The sequence below is a fragment of the Solanum verrucosum genome, unplaced genomic scaffold, assembly GCF_900185275.1.
Source record: "Solanum verrucosum unplaced genomic scaffold, falcon-dt-bn FXZP01000252.1, whole genome shotgun sequence".
NCBI lineage: Eukaryota > Viridiplantae > Streptophyta > Magnoliopsida > Solanales > Solanaceae > Solanum > Solanum verrucosum.
The window spans coordinates 7,550,447-7,569,790 of NW_026019988.1; the positions used below are offsets into that span (position 1 = coordinate 7,550,447).

A 19,344-nucleotide genomic window follows, 5' to 3' on the forward strand; every position below is an offset into this window, starting at 1 on the left:
TTAAGTCCACTCTCCCCTCTCTACTCTCTCATACAAAAAGCACAAAATTTCTACAAAAATTTCATTTTCTAATGGCGGAATCCAAATTGGAATTGAAATCCCCACCAAACCCTAACTCCTTAATTGTCTCAGCACCGCCTTCATCTCCACCGGAATCACCGCCGGTGACTACCGGTGGTGGATTTGTTCCAGCGGTATGGTTTCGGCAACGGCCGAAGATAAGAGTGACAACGGAGTTTGACAGCGATAGCTCTGTATTCTTCCACAGAATTTCATGCAAAGTGCTGGATAGTTTAGCGAAGTTAAAGTTTTCGTTTCAGAATAATGGTAAGGGTGAGCTATCGGATCCTCAATTGGCGTTAACTTCGAAGTATTTGTCACTTCATTATGATATTGAAGAGAAGAATGCTCTTGTCAATGCTTCGTTTGATGTGGCTCCTGGTTTGCAGTTTAAGGCTGTTCATGAAGTAAAGGTGTGAAGTTATACTGCTTTATGTAATACTTTTTAGTGGGTACTGAGTATTGGTGTTTGTATTTTGATTATGGAGTTTTGAATTCTGTGTAGCTTGACCTTTATTTGGTTTCTAATTTTCTGTGAAAATAGAATACAACAACATACTCAGTTTAATCCAACAAGTGGGGTTTGGGAGGGTAGTGTGTACACAGACATTACCACTATCCTGTGGAGTAGTCTCTGGTTTGCATTTCAATACTGCATGTGTTGTGAAGGTCTGAGCTTTACTGCTTTGTGTAACACTTGTTCTGTAGGGGTGTTTATATTTATGTGATTTTGTATGCAGTACAGTTTGACCTTTTATTTGTCTAATTTTATACTGTCACTGTTCCAAATCAATGATGGTGATCTGATATCGGCAGATTTATGTGTGTGTATCCACATGTGGGATTTCATTATTCCATATATATAACCTCCATTTATATAGATATCATCTATATTCAAAGTTTATACTACCTAGTTCTATGTTAATTTAGATATCCCTTCCCAATATTTTGAGTAAGATACAATGAAACGGCTCTATTTCAGGTTAATACTATATCCATTGTTCAATATTTTTGAAATTTAAGATACATAGTTGAAAATTATCTATGAAGTAATGTAAGTCATGATTTATTATGATTATATTTAGGAAATGTTTCAAAAAAGTCTAAGTAAAAGAAAACATGACTCCTTAAACTGTATTAGTGTCATATAAATGGGTCCCCAAGGGTTAGCTCACTTGACAAAGTTGAGAGACTTGTGTCTTAGGTCACAAGTTCAAGTTTATGCGTTCAAGCCTTGTGTCAAGCGAACTAAGTCGAGTATATAGTTGAGAAGGGTAGAGGGGAGGTCCCATCATCCCCTAGTTTAGAATGCTACAGTTGGCCCTAAAGATTGGTTCTAGACGGATTTCTCGATTATTAAAAAAAAAAGGGGATAAACGGAGTACATTTGTTTTGGCTTATTGATTTGTGTATGAATGTGAGGGGGGAGACTAGCCCAAATCCCCCACTTGCACTGTCTCATGCTTTTCCCATTTCCCATCTGGTGCAAGCTTTAATCAGTATAGAAACTCTGTATCTTGATTATCTTATTTTCTTGTGCAACTCCACATTGTAATTTAGGAAGGTGTGGATGACATGAACTAGGGTGGAAGGTGAGTAGGTAGGAGTGCATCTATACAAGTAAGTAGGGGTGTATTGTCTTGTTGCCCTTACTATCTGTTGTTTTGTGTAGTTTGATTTTAGAATTATTGTTGTAGTACTGTTCTGCTACTATTTGTTGTTTTTTGTTATTTTCTATCGTCTTTTGTACTTCCATACATCTTTTTCTAAAATTGTTTTGTCTTGAGCTGAGAGTCTATCGGTATCAACCTCTCTACCTCACCTCTGAGGTAGGGGTAAGGTCTGCGTACACTCTACCTTCTCATCCCACTATGTGAGATTACATTGGGTATGTTGTTGTTGTTATAACCTGAACTCCTAATCCAGTCAAACACCATCATACAAAATGGGGTGGAGGAAGTAGACAATACGGAGTTTGATGAACTTGGCACATATAAAGATACACATGCTTTCTTTCCTATCTTTTATGTGCCATCCTATTGTGAACCTAAATTGTGCTGAAGTTATTGGCAAGTTTATTGCCAATTGATGTTGCAGGATCATTATTAAACTCTAGTTTTCTAGAAATACAAGTGACACTTTGACTCGTTTATGTGTTGCTTCAGTCTCCGTATTACTATCTAGTATGTGATATGATTGCTTCTGTTTTCATGCTTTATGTGCACTATACCACTTCCCACTCACACTTCTTTTGGTCATACTAGTCGCAACAAGGAGAACTGGCAATGGTAGCTGATCTGGCAGGTCCAGCTTACAAGTTTGAGTTGTCTTCTGCTGTTCCAGCAATTGGCAAGGTATGACCGTATCTCTATGTACAGTTTTCGATTCGGATTCAATGTTATCTTTGAGAAAAATAACTGTTGAAGATATTATCAACATTCTGTAGGTTTATAATATTGACTATGGTTCCTGATTTACCTTTGAGAAGACTACAGGGAATGTAAACTGGGCTTACAGTACTTACGGTTTCTTAAGCTCGTGTCTAAACATATTGATTGGCACTTCATTACTGATAGATATAGCATCGTATATTGTTGTGCAGTTGTGCTATACAATAAAATCTTACCTTTCTGTTTGGACAGTGATGAGAAAGCTTACATTTTCAGAATGCTATTAGTATCTTATGTTTGACGAAGACTGGCACCTGAGTTTGGCTCTATCTGTGCTTTATCTAACATTTTTGACTCATTCATTCTATAATCATCCTGCTGCAGCCAAGAGCAACCATCAGATTTCCTTTAGGTGAAGTTTCACTAGAGGAGAAAGAGGAGGAGGAGGAGGAGGAACAAGCTAAGAGAATACTATCAGTGAATGGAATCCTCAAAGGCCAGATCATGAATGGAGTTTGTACTGCAAAATACAAGGATGAAGCTTTGGATCTGAGATACTGCTTTAAGGTAGTTTCTTTTTCACTACTTGCTCATTTTGGTTTGACCCAACTTTTATTGGATTGCAGATGTCCAGTCCTTTATGCTTTTCTTGAGTTCTTTCTTGGCTGTTAAGCTGTTGGTCACTGTTTTATATCATTTGGTATTTAGTTGTACACCAGATGAAATGCTCTATCGCTCTCTCTTAGATACACACAAGGTGGTCTATTACTCTTGAAAGGAGAGCACATGAAGCATATTTCTTAGGCTGAACATGTGAAGTGAAGCAAATTTAGTAAACCAACATGTGACAATACTAAATTTGCATTATGTTTTAGTGTTTTATGAAGGATTTGTTTCATGTTTCACTTTAATGTAATTGCCCTTTTTAGTGTTTAGTAACTTAAAAGAAAAAGAAACAAAAACAGAAATAGATAATAGGTGAAAAGAGAATTATATCATATATCTAGAGTGGCAAAATCATCTTTTGGATTCTCATAGCTGTTTATCTGTTTTTCCCCTCTCTTTAAATCGACAACCTGTGGTAGAAATTGATGGTGTCTGAAATAACAATATTTGTTGCTGAAACTTATGCTGTAAATCAGATTAAATGTTTTTTTTTTAGTGATGTATTTTTCTGAAACTTTTTCCTTTGCAGTCTCTTTGAATAGGTCTGCACGTTCTTTTTGATTCGATTGATCACCTCAGTTCTTCTGTCTCTGTGTATCTAGAATGCACACCAAAATTGATTATCTTAAAGACTTGCAGCATCTGATTCCGTAATTTATATGGTTTGGAAGTTTCTCTCTACATTTGAATCTATATTTGGAGTTGACCATTCCTATGTTTCAGGATGAGCAAATGACATTTATTCCTAGCATTTCCTTGCCTTCAAATGCAATGTCATTTACCTTCAAGCGTCAATTCGGTCCTTCAGACAAGTTGAGGTGATGTCCCCACTCTCTATATCCATTTAACCTCAATGTTTGTTTGGTAGATTATGATTTTCCTATGCATATGCATATCATATCTAACATTAGTACCTTTTGTTTACTTACAAAAGAAAATGTACTATATATCAGATGTCACTGTTTGATTAGAAACTGTTATATTGAGATTATTCTGGAGTTCGGATAATGAACCTTTATTTTCCTGAATATACCATAAGGGTGGGAACTGCTATTACACCGCCTGATTCATGCAGCGTCGTATAGACATAATAATACATTTTTTCTTAATATGGAAATATAGCTCCAAGTTTAAAAGTTCCTCTCATGATTACAACTGCAGATTGTTGAATATATCAGCTCCTTTGTGAAATTCATGGATATACAACATTTACCATCGATTTCCAGAAGTTTTGTATCCATGAACTTGATTCTTTTAACTGCTAACACATTTTTAGAAAATATTGAGATTTAATGGATGTTCTTCTATTGATATAATTTTTTTCTGGGGTCAGCTACTGGTATAATTTGGACACAAACTACTGGAGCACTGTCTATAAACACAATATTGGAAAAGACTTCAAGTTTAAAGCTGGTTATGATTCGGAAGTGCGACTTGGGTGGGCATCTCTTTGGGTAAGTTTTGTTGGCAACCCTTTCACAAATGGGGACAAACTGCTTTTTGAGCTTTAATTGCTATGCTGCTTTAATTTGCCTTGGTAGTTATCTTCAAGTTCATTGACAGCCCTTATCAAAAAAGTACGTTGATAGCTTTGACATATTCCTTTCATTTCTTCAAATTAGTTATTTTTTTAACAATTGAAGTTTTACTTGCCCTTTTTTGTAAGATTTTGTTCTTAATGTCTAGAGGGAAACTAGCGTGAACACTATGACAATAATTAAAGGTAGAAACAATCAAAAAGGAAAGTCTCTTTCTCTCTATGTAAATAAACCCCACAGTCAAAAAAAATCTAACGTCTTAAGATGAGGTATACACCTTTGTATTTAATCAGTTCTGAAGAATGTTTATTGGAACAGCCCCCTCCCCAAGTATGTTTATTGCAGTGGTTTGTCAATGATATGCAGATCTCACACTCATATGTTAAAAGATTTTTCTACTTTATGATTGTCTCATGTGATTCTTTTTGGTTTCATCTTATTGTATGGAACCTGATAACCCCATTATTTCTTTTGTCTTTTCCACGTACTCTGGCCGCTGCACATTTGTCACGATACTGAATACTTTAGCTTATGATCAAGATCCTGATATGGTTTCATCCATTTGACATATTGATCCTGATGACAGGAAATAAAGAAAAAGAGGCACTAACAATGTTGTGTGATAATCTTATAGTATACAGATGCTTATTTATCTAATGATTGGATGCATAACAAAATGGAAAGAATACGAAACTGTGCATTGCCGTAATTGCTCACTCTATAAGGAGTACATATGATTGAATGATGCATCATTTTCTTTGAAATCGTAGTCTTCAGCATGGATTTTCATATCATGTTCTTCTGTTTGTTTAGGTTGGCGAGGAAAGCGGAAAAGCAAAGACAGCTCCCATGAAGATGAAAGTACAATTTATGCTTCAAGTGCCTCAAGATGACATAACATCTTCATCTTTGATGTTCCGTGCAAAGAAGAGGTGGGATATATGAACTATGATGACATAAGACCCCCACTCTCTTACCCTGCTGTATCGAGATAGTTGTTTACAGTGGAAAATGGATGTTTCACTCCTAAAGTAAAATTATCCGTCGCCAATTCTGAACTTTCTTACCATATTCATTTATGTTGTTACTTTCATATATGCTAGTTAAAGCTTAACAACAACTTTTAAATCAATCATGTTTGCACTCAATAAACCCTGTTCTTTCAGTTGAGTGAGATTTTGGTAAATTTTCTTCTATGTGTTTCAAGCTTTTTTCTTTTGTGTTTAAAGTATTTTCCTGTCTGTATAATGTGATGGAGTATCTAATATCACTATTTTTTTATAGGATTATATTGAGGGATATAAGGGGTTGCAATGTATATGGAACTTAACCTATTTGAGATCATGGGGTAGGTTATGAAGGTGAAAATGGGAGATTTATTTATAGGGTAATGAATATTCACACTAATTATTTCATAATATTCTTATCTTTTGTTATAGTTTCCCAAGTACACAACACTGTCCTCTAAAAAGGAACAAGAAAATAACATTTAGTAACTTAACTTAGATGGATGAAATTTCTCCACCATATGCATATTTTGATCAGTGAATATTTGACATCATAGTTATACAAAATTAAGGTATTTAGCTAGCCATTTCTTGTATGATACTAAAGGTTTGGATCACAATCTTTAGGGGTTGTTCGAAATGGGGATTTAATGTGCTCTTCTATTGATATAAACAAAAAATAGCATCATATGGTAAAGATATAAAATTGACAAGACTAAAAGCCACCAAGAACTAATCATAATTATGTACATGTTTACAAACTTCATACCATCTTATACAAATTCAAAGCCAAGATACTATATTTGAAAGCAAAATAACAGCAAAAGAAGTAAAGGTAGAAAGCAACTTTTTTCTGTTTTTTTTTTTTCTTTTCTTAAATAAGTAGATAACGCAGAAAGCACCCGAGCAGTAGGAACATGCCCTCTTACATCGACATCTTTACTGAGCAACTATAAATAAAATCCATTGCTCATTCCCAAGTGAATGAAATAATAGAATTGGCAATACCGGATTCCTCAAAGGTCATGTTGTTATCGAACTCTAAAAACTTTGATACACCTGGAATTGCTTGCGTGAATTTGAATGGCCTCGACTCAGCTTCCTCAAACTGAGTAGAACAGAAGGACCATAGCAGCTGAAAAGAGAAAAGACATCATAAGACGGCTGCATTCCAAGGGACTTCAAATAATCATATTAACGTGTCAAAAGATCAAGGAAATCACTACATTACTAAAGAATATCGTCTTTATCAGATGCAGTTTAGTTTTCTTGTATTATATAGATAAATAGGAAATCTAACTAACACTCTGTATCCTCGTGGGCTCAGGAGATATAACTTCTGTAAATGTAAATATCATATGCTGAACTCTTTGAAAAGAATTTGTAAATCTATAAGCACAAAGCTGACATTAACAGCCTACAAGACTGGAATCTAGGAGGTCAAATCAGAATAAACCACAAGCCAAACTTGGGAGGCATCAACTCTAGTAAACAGGGAAATTAAAATAAAGGTTAACCTTAATTGAGTCAGTTCGTAAGAAATTCCTTTGAAGCCTGCGTCCATCAGGAAAGCGAATTGCAACTCTGCAGAGAAGGTTCCTGTCACCCTTGGGTTCTTCAGGTAGAGGCGGATAAGAAGGCTTCTTTATCAAGTTCTCCTCTTTTACAACATCACTGGCAGCTTCATTAGTCTCTTTAGAGGCAACTGAACCAGAATCTTCTATACCTTCCATAGAGGCTGCCAATGCTCGTTGTAGTTCTTCATCCTCTTCTCCAATTTCATCTGCACAAAACAAAGTGTTATAAATGAGATTCAATCTGGATTGAGCACGGCCTATTTATATTTTTCTATACATTTCTATTTTTTATTGGGTGGAGGTGGCGGTTATCAACTTGAGACATGTCCAATGTGGTTGCTGGTCAAGACAAGTAACTCCTTTGTCTATATGAAGGTAAGCTACATACACGCACTTTACATTCATGCGCTTGGCTGACATGGACTGCAGATGTAACTCTCTCTGCATACTAAGGTTTAAATCAAGATGAATGACATAGAGACTTCGAAAACTGTCATGATCTCTTTACATGAGTTTCAAGGCCATATTATGAACTTGTAGACCCCACTGTGTGGGACTACACAGGGTATGTTGTTGTTGAGTGTCACCTCACTAAAAAGTTTCACTTTGCCTCTGCAATATATAGCTCTTCTCAAAAACTGAAACCTGTTACTTTGTACAGCATTAGAAAAACATTAAACTTACTCTGAGGCTGAGGCTGAGGTTGAGGTTGAGGTTGAGGATGACGAGGTGCCTGAGGAGTTTCTCTGGGTCGTTTATGAGATAGATTAACATGATATTCTGAGGGGCTAGCATCCATGAAGGATAGGAGATCCTGCATCAGAAAATAATAATATCGGTTCCCCTCAGTTGTATTAGATTGTTATAAACACACAAAGTTACTCAACTCCTACAACTTATGTAAGCAAGTAGAACAAGGTAAACAACAACAACGAACCTCTAGCAAAGTTTCTGGCTGAACCATTCCACGCCAAGAACGCATCTTCTGACCTGTTATAGGATCAATTACCAATACGACAGGCATAGAATCTAACTTGTAGTACGTGCAAACTTTGCTGCCCTCCTCAGTATCATCATACACCTGCATGCAAACAAGCAAACTGAACATTGGGTGAAACAGAGACATTTTTCAGACTTTTAACTACTCCGACTCCAACCAAAAAAAAAAAAAGGGAAAAACACAGAAGTAACTAAAGCTACTACTTTCAGAACCATGCAGCCAATATGATGACAAGAATAATGTAGCCCTTCGGGACTTCCAGTAAAATGACAGTAATTTAGTATCCCCTTCAGAAAATCACCCCAAATAGAACAAAGGAGACTGCCAGCTTTATCCATTGTGTCTTTTCCATCAGCTCTTGCAAGTACAAACCCAAGATTGTGACACAGATTCTACAGGCCAGATGTTCAGTATGGATATATGAATTGAAACTTTGCTCTCTCAATGGAACAGTTTATGGGTCCCCATTTAGTCTGGTAGTTAAAAGTTGCTCACACTAATAACTGTTTCCAAGTTCTCTCAAGAACTTTTAACTCTTTACATCTTACCATGTAGGCTAGTCCATTACGGGTTCACTAGGAAGCTAGACTAACATCAAACTTATATACCCATTGGCGGTCTTATCTCTAGCTGCTAGCTATGGCGTCAACGTTATCAGCAATGTATTTGGGATTGTGTCCACAATCTATTCCAAACATTTACCCAGGCACCTTCAGGAGTGTAAGGACTGCATGCCATGTGCTCCTTTGAGCGAGTGTGGAACCATATTTTTTCCTACTTCCTTCCCCTGTCCAAGCTCAAGGCTAAAGAAGCTCATGTATTTCAAACTAGAGGGGATAGTGATACAGCAAAACCTGGCATTTTAGTCAGGCACATTAACATTACATGTGGAAAAAGTATGCACATAGGGTGTGTTCGGTTGGTCAAAATTTTCCATGGAAAACATTTTCTTCGTACCGAACACACCCATAGTTTCTCGTTCTTTTGCTTTCTTTCAAGACCAAAAGATTCTATTGATGTCGTCTAACATGACAACATACAGAGCCAAATTTCTAACAGACTTCGGCACAAGAAGTTCTAACAGCTCTAGTGACCTTTGGAGATATATCTAGCAAATCTACTAAGTTACACATAAAAGATGAGGCACACTGGTAAAACAGCATGCAATTCTGACTACCAAACTATTTTCTCTATTTCAATTTGTTTGTCTTACTTTCGTTTTTTATCCGTTTCAAAAAGAATGTCGCTTTCCATTTTTGGCAACCCACATATTACTTAAGACCACAAGATGGAAGGACATTTTGGTACATTCTACATATCTTTAGGTTTAGACATAAAATTAAGAAGTTTTCTTTACTTTCTTTAACTCCGTGCCAAGTTATAACCAGACAAACAAATTGAAACAAAGGGAGTAGTTTAAAAGAAAGAAATAAAGAAAGGAAGAGCGCCAACCTGCCAGAAGATGAAGTTACTTTTGATAGTCTGGGCAACAGCCTCATTAGCCCAAGTGTCTCGGTTAAGCTTCAAAAGCAGGTTACACAAACCAAAAGTGAGTCACAGACATAACTAGGAAAAGATTATATTGGCTCAGCTACTATGTTCCCAATATCTTTGTTTAGAGGAGGGGATGTCAAGAGATTACCATATGTGAGCTGAATTCTCGCGTGGACTGCATATTCACCAAGAGCCATTTGTTTTGCGCTCTAGCAGCATCTTTTGCCTGTAATTACATATAATTCAGTGTAACAACATCCAACAAAGGAACTAGGCGAAGTAGTAATGTACTCCCTTAGCAAAAACATCATAATGAAGTACAACCCAAAAAGTTAAAACAAGAGACAGCAACCACTGACGCAAGATTTTGTTCTTTTCCATGTTACCAATTTCAAGAAAAAAAAATTGTTCTTTTCCACAGTTTAGAACACCCAGTTTGATAGGCATAAGACAAATGGATTAAAAATCAATTCAATGCAGTAAAACAAATACAGCCCTCCAGAACATTAATAAAGATTGCTATTCAACATAGTTTTTCCTTTTTAGAAAGAACAAATGACCCCAGTTCATAGATCCTAACAGTATCCTACTTTCTCAAATTTTGGCGCTTCAAAATATCCCCTTTCGTACAGATAGTAGGCTGATGTTCATGGGGAAGTCACTTGTTTTTGTAAGACTCCCTACTTCCCTAAGAGTATCCTCCTTTCTCGAATTTTGGCGCTTCAAAATATCCCCTTTCGTTCAGATAGTAGGCTGATGTTTATGGAAAGTCACTTGTTTTAGTAAGACTTCCTACTTCAGTATATTTATTGTACATGGTGGTGCTTTTAGTTATTAATGCAAACACTCTTCCTCTTTTGTTTTGATAAGTATATTAATGCAAACGCTCTTCTTTTTTTGATACGTATTATATTAATGCAAACACTTTTAAACCAACCAAAAAAAGAACAAAAGAGAGGGATGCGTAGACCATGTAATGTTATTTTTTAAAGTTCTGTACTTAATAATATAATATACACACAACAAATTTGTTCTTTTTAAATACATTTATTGATTAAAGTGATACACACGTGCAAAGCTTGTAAACTTAACAAGTTACTAGTAAAAGAATATGATAACTAGGATAAAATAAAAAGTAAAGAAGCAATGCTAGAAGCATAATAATAAGAAAATTTGACATCTAACATCTCTGAAAAGCCAAAACCAACAACATTGCAATTTACTTTGTTACCCCTCTACTTGAATAAGGGAACACAAGTAACCATCATCATCACTAGTTGTAAAGGGAATAACTTCTATTGCTAATTTTGACTTTTGAAATGCCACAGCATTATAAGATTCTTTGGGTAACATATAAATCTTCCACCTGTCTACTCAATAGTTGACAGAACCCACCCGGCATAAATCTCAAATGTATAAATCCAGAAAACTCCTCGCAAGAGCAACAATAGCAAGGAAAATCACCACAGAAACAAATGAACTATTTACTAAAGCAGGAATGGCAAATCTTCCAATTGATAAGGTCCACTTACCTTCTCAAAAGACCCATGGTACATCAAGGCAAAAGGAGGACGATACAAAGAAGCAAGATTGTCTTGAGCAGCATCTGCTGTAGAAGTAGAACGTTTCTCTGCCTCCCAGACTCCCGGATGCTTCATTTCCTCCTCAAAGTTGCGAAAGGGAACTACTAGACGAGGTTCACGTGATGAACCTCCCATTCCCGAAGAACTAAAGTACACAAAGAAAATCAATTAAACAAAAAAAAAAAGAGTACAAATGAAAGGGAGGAAACATCCTTCAGAAAGAATATTAGAAAATGAAACAGCAAAATAGTACAGAATAGCAATGCATACAACCACTAGTATTCTTTGTCAAGACAGTCAATTAGCAATCTAAATGCATGTACTGCACAGACTCACACTCCAGATATTGCAAGAGATGGAAAGAAAGAGCCATACCACTTATGAAAGAGGTATGATAGTCGAGTGGTTTGCACTGACAGAATAATGAGTACAGTTCATGGTATAACTTGATTGCATCATAACCATAATAATGAAAAGAGAGACATGAAGAGGAAGAAGAGACCAATAGAAGGTTTAATTTATGAGCAGCATCAATTATTCTGAGTGATAGATATCTATAATAATGAGGGAACACACTTTTTCCTAGACTAGTTTAGCGTATGTGCATGCACGTATATTTAGCATATTCATTTAAATGAGAAGTTTGACACAAATTTACATATATATATATACATATATATCAAAAAAAAATTGCAATCACAAAACAAATATTTAAAAAAGATATTATCATCAAGATTGCGAGTACAATTTTGTGTATTCTTCTTTTCTAAAAGCCGTTAGTAGCATATTTCTCAAACTTTGGATGATTTGTCATGCAAATTGTGTCATCAGTTAGTCCAAGCTATTGATATACCCTTAGAATACGATTGCATTCAAATTATGAGCATATTGTTGGGATCGAAATAAGAGGGCATCGTGCGGAAGTCAACAAAGAAACCTTGAAATTATAACAAAGAGAAATTATAAAAATCTCATCATATATTAAAGTGGTTTGGTCAACTGACCTACATATGACTAATATAAAAAAAAGTACAAAACTATTGGGAGAATGATCTCCTCCTAAACAAGACTTCATTTGAGGACTACGTTGAGTATGTTATGATGTTGTAGAGAGGAAGGATCCTTAATTCATAGATGTCCAAAACATTTTCCTCCAAGAAAGGGGTTACCTAAGTATGGGAAAAAATATTTTTCTTTTGCAAAGTAAAAATGAATTATGGTATCAAATTTTTATGGTAATGTCATCTCTAGCTAATTTACATAAATAATGTGGTTACAAGCCTAAAATTCTAGATTTTAATATATAATTAATATAAGGCAAATCTTAATTATAGACATCTTATAATTTAGATTTATTTGTATATATTAATAATAATTTGAGAAAAAATAGTAAATGACAATTTTTTCTATTGTAAAATCTTTTAATAAAGGGAAAAATATTTCAATCAACATTTTTAAGGACCTCTGTACTTTTAAAGTAATATAGATAAATATCAATATGAGAGACCTTATGATGCCTCACATAAGAGACAAGAATTTTTACAACTATTATTAGCAGTTTTAAACATTAGATTTAAATTGGATTTAGGAAAAATCACAACTTGACCAAACACCGCTTCTCTCCTTTCCATAGGGATCCGAAAGGGTAAACCCCTTCCTAACCAAAGGTCAAGAAGGTAAGACACTTTTGTGTACATTGCCCACAACCCACCTGGATGTGTTTACAGGTTCCTAAAACCTCTCATTCTTCATATTTTCTAGCACATGGAATTTAAAGTGATAGTATCTATGACATAAATGACCATGTTAACGTCCAGTAAAACAGGAGAATGAGAAAAAAACTAAACGCTCTCACATATAGACAACGAAAGTAGTTTAGAAGCATGAGAAGTTGAACAGCATACCCATAAAGTACTGCATTGTCATAAAGAACTTCCCTTTTTACAGGTAAAGGTGGACGCACATCATCTCCATCGCCTTGTACCAAATTGGTGTCTACTGAGTCGTTTACAACTCCACTGGATCATAAGCAAGAAAAAAATTGCAAAACTACAAATAGTAAATAAAAAGGACAAAACAATAACTAAAATAGAAAGATCACAGGGTATCTATATTTAAAATACCTCAAGCTTGGATCACCAAGAAGTGCATCATTCCCCAATTGTGGAGAGTTAAAAAATGCTGCTGCCCCACTCTCATTTCCTATGTAGAAAAGCTGAATTGCTTCATCAAGCTTCCAGCTTGTTGCCTGCACGCACACAATATTTATAATCTCCACCATTTAGAAACTAGGCTCTAAAAATTACCAAAATGAAGAAAAATTGTCAATTCCAATTGCACCATAACTCAATATTCTGCATAGGCCCCTGATGAAAACAAGATGCTACAAGAGCCAAAATAAAGGAAAGGTCAATGCCATCAGTACCTACTCGGCATTTAATTATCTGCTTATTTTCCACCCATTGACTCGTGTTATAACCAATACACAAGATAAATATATCCTCACACCCAACAACTAAAACGATCACAAAATAAGTTGCCGGCAAAGCTAGACAAAATTAACTTATGTGTGATGTAGAATCAGAAGGTCCAACAAAAGGGAAGAGCACAATTGACAACGGCTCAAAAAAGTATAAAATCCAATGTACAACTCTCACCCACCTCCTTTCCTAAATGCTGAACATGTGCCAAACAAAAAGAAACCCCTAAATTCATAAAACCTCCACAATCACCATCTCATTTTTTATTTCTTTTTAAACTGATAACATTTTTCAGAATTTGTATGTGATGTTTGGGTTACGTTCCAATCACTTTCCATATGATGTATGAGATGGCTTTGAGACTTATGTACCTCCACTTTGTTTAAAACTCCCTTGATGTATAAAATGCTACTACTTAAACTCTTCATACCATCTCATGTTTTAGGAACAAGATAAAGATAGAACGTAAAGTTGGGCATACATCATAATATACTAGGCCCCAAAGATGCTAATTTTTCTTTCATAATGGTTATGTCCGGAAGGTCGCGTGCACCTCAACTACATATTCATCCTTGACTAGTGCCCCAGAGGTGCGAAATTTATCCAACCATTGTCATTATAAATGGTAGGATCATTGAATTATTGTTCCAAATTCCAAATCTGTATGCACTCAAACTGTTAACACAGTTCTTTCTATGAGCCAAAAGCCATAATCTAATTCAAAATAAAAACATTTCATAGACTTGCAGGTCAAGAACGAAATAAAAGAACATCTGATCCAACTTCTACCATTTAAAGCTATTTTTTTTGTGCCATAGAGCTATAATGGCATCACTCCGAAGCCATTAACAGCCAAAATTCTCCTTTACAGAGCTCGAATCTTCTTTTTACAAACAAATTCTTCTTTATAAAGCTCGGATCTTTAAACAACAAAAAAAAAACAAAGAACAAAAACTAAAGCTCAAATTGATTAATTCTATATCTCAACATGAAAATGCTGAAAACATACAACTTTAACTCTCCTAAAGCAATTAGGACCCAACATCTACAACCCGCACTTCGAATATAGTAAAATAAAGTTCAAATCGCACACTAGTCCACAGCCATAGCCGGAGAGTGCAATACCGGATCTGCTATCATCAGTAACCACATAAAGCAAAACACATGCATTCATACTAAGCAAGTCTAGAAACAGAAATTTTGAAACCTGGAGGAACTGCCGGGCAGTATCGGCGGTTTGTCCAACGGCGATTTCGAGGAAAGAAGAAACTAGCATCTGCTGGTCCGACGCCGACATTACGCCGTCCATGGCTTCTCTCTGTTCAATTTTCCGGCGGCAACTACTTAGAAAGAGAAAACGGAAACCCTAATTCTGAAGAATTTTTACCCTTTTGTAGATTTCTTCTGTAACACACCGATCTGTTCGTTTCGTTCTCCGGCTCAGAAAAGGGAATTTCTATCATAATAGTAATTTATATTATATTATATAGTTTTTCATATATATACATATTTTAAAATATTTTTGGTTAATATTTTATATTTTATATATACATATACTTATACTTAGTTTTGCTCTAATTACAAAAAGCTTCATTGTAGTTTTTTTTTAAAAAAAAAATCCCAACACTATTGTAAAAAATATAGAGAAATTAATAAAAATGGCCTCTTATTTTTGGCTAGAGAAAGAGTTTACTCGGTTTATTTTCGTATTTGGTTATGAATATTTTTGTGTAATAAACTAATAACTTATAAAATTACATAAAAAAATATATAAAAATTGTACTAAATTAGTCTAGTGTGATGAGCTCGGCAAAAGCGTTGACAAGAGAATAAGGGTGGATTAAGAGTGGTAGGAATGAGTTCTCGAAATTCAGTAACTTTCGCATAAACTTTGTATTTTATATTGAGAAATGTATTAAATATAAATTTAAAAAAATTGAAAATCTAGTAACAAGGTGATATCTTAGTTCATCTATAGAAATGGAGTTTGTTTAATACATACATATTAAATGAACTATTTGATATACTTAAAAAGAACTAGAATTACTTAATACATATTAAATGAAACTATTTAAAATTTACCCTCAAATATAAAGGGTCATGTTTATTATTTTCTCTAAATTTGTATATGGAAAATTACAAAAAATGTCTTCTAACTTATTCGAATAAGTTATTTACATAACTTAATTTTATTGATAACTAGGCCCGCTTCTATTTTTATTTGGAGTGTCACACATACAATATATTGTATCTTACACGTTTCACTATATGTTAAGAAATTGTTGTTTTTTCTCTTCTCTTCCTTTTTTTTAGGTTACTTGTAAGAAAAAAGAAGATAAGGTTGTATATTTGCATGAAAAATAAATATATTATATATTATTAGAAGTGGTAAAATTTGTCTATAAAACATAACTTGTTCAATTTGTCAAAGATTGAGCGGGTTATTAATAATTTTTTTTATTTATTCAACTTATTTCGGTCTATCAATTAGGTTGATATTAGAATGGGATGGCCGTGCGATGCACGGGCCCAACATGTTATTGAAATAAATAAAGTTAATCAAGAATTCTTTGTACAACATCGGTATAACACAACTTTTTCTTTACAATACGTGCAAAAATAATGCTAAAATTGCGAACTTCCAACAACAATTTCAGAGCTTCATTTGCAACACATGTTTCCGCTTGCTTCTTGTTTATATGTCTCAACTATGTGGGATAGCACGAGTTCAAGAAAGGAAGTGCATTGGGGTGCTTAGAGGAGTAAAAAAATCAAGTCCATTGCTTATTCCTTCTTGCATAGCTAAAAATATTGATATATATATATATATATATATATATATATATAATATTAGTTGCTTACCATCAAAGGTTGCACTTGTCAATATCGAACAGTTCGACTCTTTGTACATATAACAATCAAACCAGACCATGAGTCTGAATAACATCACATTTCACCAATATGTGTTGTCCAAACCATTGAGAGAATTTATTTATTGCATTAGCATATAATAGAACAACTTAATTAGTCTTCAAAATCTATTGTTTTGTCTATCCTTGTGCTTCTTAATCTGGGGGTCATAGAAAGAGCACATATTAAAAATATTTGCTTCTCTTCATCTCATCTACATCTCACATTTCATCCATTCACAATCAGACTCATGAGTCAAAAGAAATAAGGTAGTAATATGAAAACTAAAATGAAAGGCTTGTGAATTACAAAATAAATATTTGTTTCACTTCTAATGAAGGACGGGGAAGGAGTAAAAATATTCAGAGAATTGATGTGAGATTAAACTAGCTCAAAGTATTTGCGCAAGATAATCACAAGCATTTTAGAGATCATACTTACAATTAAGCGAAAGCTTCAGTTTTTCATCTACTATTTTATTTGCCAAACTAACAAAGGCAATAAGCAAAACATAGAGAATCACATCAATTAGTTGAAATTCTAAAAGATACAACTGATTTATTTTCTTTAGAAAGTGTATCGCTTAATCTAAAATGTATCAATGATCATGCCACAAAATTCTAATGACAAAATATCATGCTACAAATAAAAGAAGATAACATATCGAATATATAACTCTATAAGAAGCATATGACAATAGTTTAACACAATATTATTATATTACATAATGAGATTACTCCTATTGCACATATGATATAAAAAAAAATTAGGAGTTAGTAGCTAATCTTGAGCAACAAACTCAAGGTTAAGAAAAAAGTTCCTAACAAATAGCCTTAATTATACAATGCTCCCATTACCCCCAATTAACATGACAACATTTGTTCTACTCACACCCATTTTCCAAACTTCCCCTAGCATCAACATTTTTATTTATTCCTATTAGTTTGTTAGTTTTTTATCTTCAATTTTTTCACTATTGTTCAGATGAAAAAGATTTTAACACACTAATTGTATCTATTCAACCAAAATGAATACATGAAACAAAAGCTTTGAGAAAATTTTATCATATTGCTAAGAAAATAGTACTAATGTTTAAGCATTTAAGATCTTGATACTGCAAAATATTGGTAAAAAAAATATGCATGTGTAAAGTCAATTAAGAGAGTCAATATGAATTCGAATGTTCCAATTTTTTGACATGAAGAGATGTGCTACACCTATTTTACCGAAAGCAGTACACGTTACCCTATTGTTATAAGATGAAGTCCTATTTGTAGTACAATTTACCTTGCTTTTTGTACCACAATTTAATGTTATGTTGGTCCTCTCCAACGGTCCCTTCTAAATAAGGATGATATAGTTTAAGTTGATTTGTAAGAAATTTTATCAATTTTTTTTTTTTTCATCTTGTTCATCACGGAGATCAGTCCAACGTTATCCCAAATTTCTTCATTCATTTGGTATAGATAAGTTTTATTCTAATTAACTATATATATATATATATATATATATATATATTCAAATAATCAAGTACAAACTTATGATGGATTTCATAATTGATCATATTTAATTACTTTTTGCATGGCAACAACACTTTTAATTCGATACAAATTGATCATCATACACATTTGAAAGCCTCGAGATGACTTACTTTTTTTTATTTATTTAATTGGATCTTACATGTTCAAGAACTTCGTTTGGGAAGGGACAAATTTCAAGAATATTTTATCATGCATTAGTTGAATAATGTCTTCTTATCGTTAATCACTCGATAAATTAATATTTGATTTGTGCAATATTTAGTTATACATCATATCATACACCAAATTAATTTTTTAGTCCAAATCCAAAATGATACATCTAACTAACAAAAAGTGTATTTACACAATTAAGTTATATATAATTAGGTATTTATAAATAAATTTCTCAAGAATATTTATTAATTGATATCCTGATCAAATGACAAATAATATATGCTTTTATACATGATATACTAGTATTGTATACCTATGATCCTACACCATTCTCATTGTTTTTCATTTGATTTGAATACCCTTAGATTGTTCTAGAGATATATTTTAACTAATACGCCGATTAAATTATTCAGACTATATTTTTAAATTTACAATATATTATTTTAAATAAAATACTATGGGCTAATATAATTGATTTAACGTCTTAAAGTCCAACAAATGTACATGAGTTTAGTTAATGATTTGATTTTGTTGGACTGATTCATTTAATTGTGCTACAAAGTCACCTTATTATAGAGGCTCCGTCTAGTGTTATATGTCAAATGATGTAATATGCATGACAGGTAAAACAAAACAAAATAAAATAAAATTAATGGAATCATATTACATGTTAAAATTAATGACATGGCATATCTAGTTAAACAAAAAACAAAAATATGTGTCATGTATATAAATGTCATGTTTCGACTAATCAAATGTTGTCATGTCATTTTATTTTAATGTTGAAAAGAGTTTATCCTCATCACAACCCTTATATCCTACAATCATAAATAAATATCTTAAATAGTTCAGAAAAGACACTAAATTCTAACAAGATGTCGAGAAAATTTGTGGATCATAAGCTACAATTTTCTATACAAGTTGTAAGCATTGCTCTACAAGCTT

The 19,344-nt window shown here is 33.7% G+C and overlaps 2 protein-coding genes across 2 annotated transcripts; one reads left to right on the forward strand and one right to left on the reverse strand.

Moving 5' to 3' along the window:
* LOC125818828 (outer envelope pore protein 37, chloroplastic) lies at positions 1-5,846 on the forward strand. The gene is made up of 6 exons (XM_049498347.1): positions 1-473; positions 2,325-2,414; positions 2,835-3,017; positions 3,840-3,934; positions 4,450-4,570; positions 5,468-5,846. Exons 1-6 carry the CDS (start codon positions 72-74, stop codon positions 5,597-5,599), a joined length of 1,023 nt encoding a protein of 340 aa, XP_049354304.1. The 5' UTR covers positions 1-71; the 3' UTR covers positions 5,600-5,846.
* Positions 5,847-6,396: 550 nt separating this feature from the next.
* Positions 6,397-15,244, reverse strand: LOC125818823 (plant UBX domain-containing protein 7). The gene is made up of 10 exons (XM_049498342.1): positions 15,003-15,244; positions 13,439-13,563; positions 13,220-13,333; positions 11,265-11,460; positions 9,881-9,958; positions 9,691-9,759; positions 8,176-8,319; positions 7,923-8,052; positions 7,179-7,444; positions 6,397-6,796 (listed from the first exon to the last, which is right to left on the reverse strand). Exons 1-10 carry the CDS (start codon positions 15,102-15,104, stop codon positions 6,632-6,634), a joined length of 1,389 nt encoding a protein of 462 aa, XP_049354299.1. The 5' UTR covers positions 15,105-15,244; the 3' UTR covers positions 6,397-6,631.
* Positions 15,245-19,344: the final 4,100 nt, after the last annotated feature.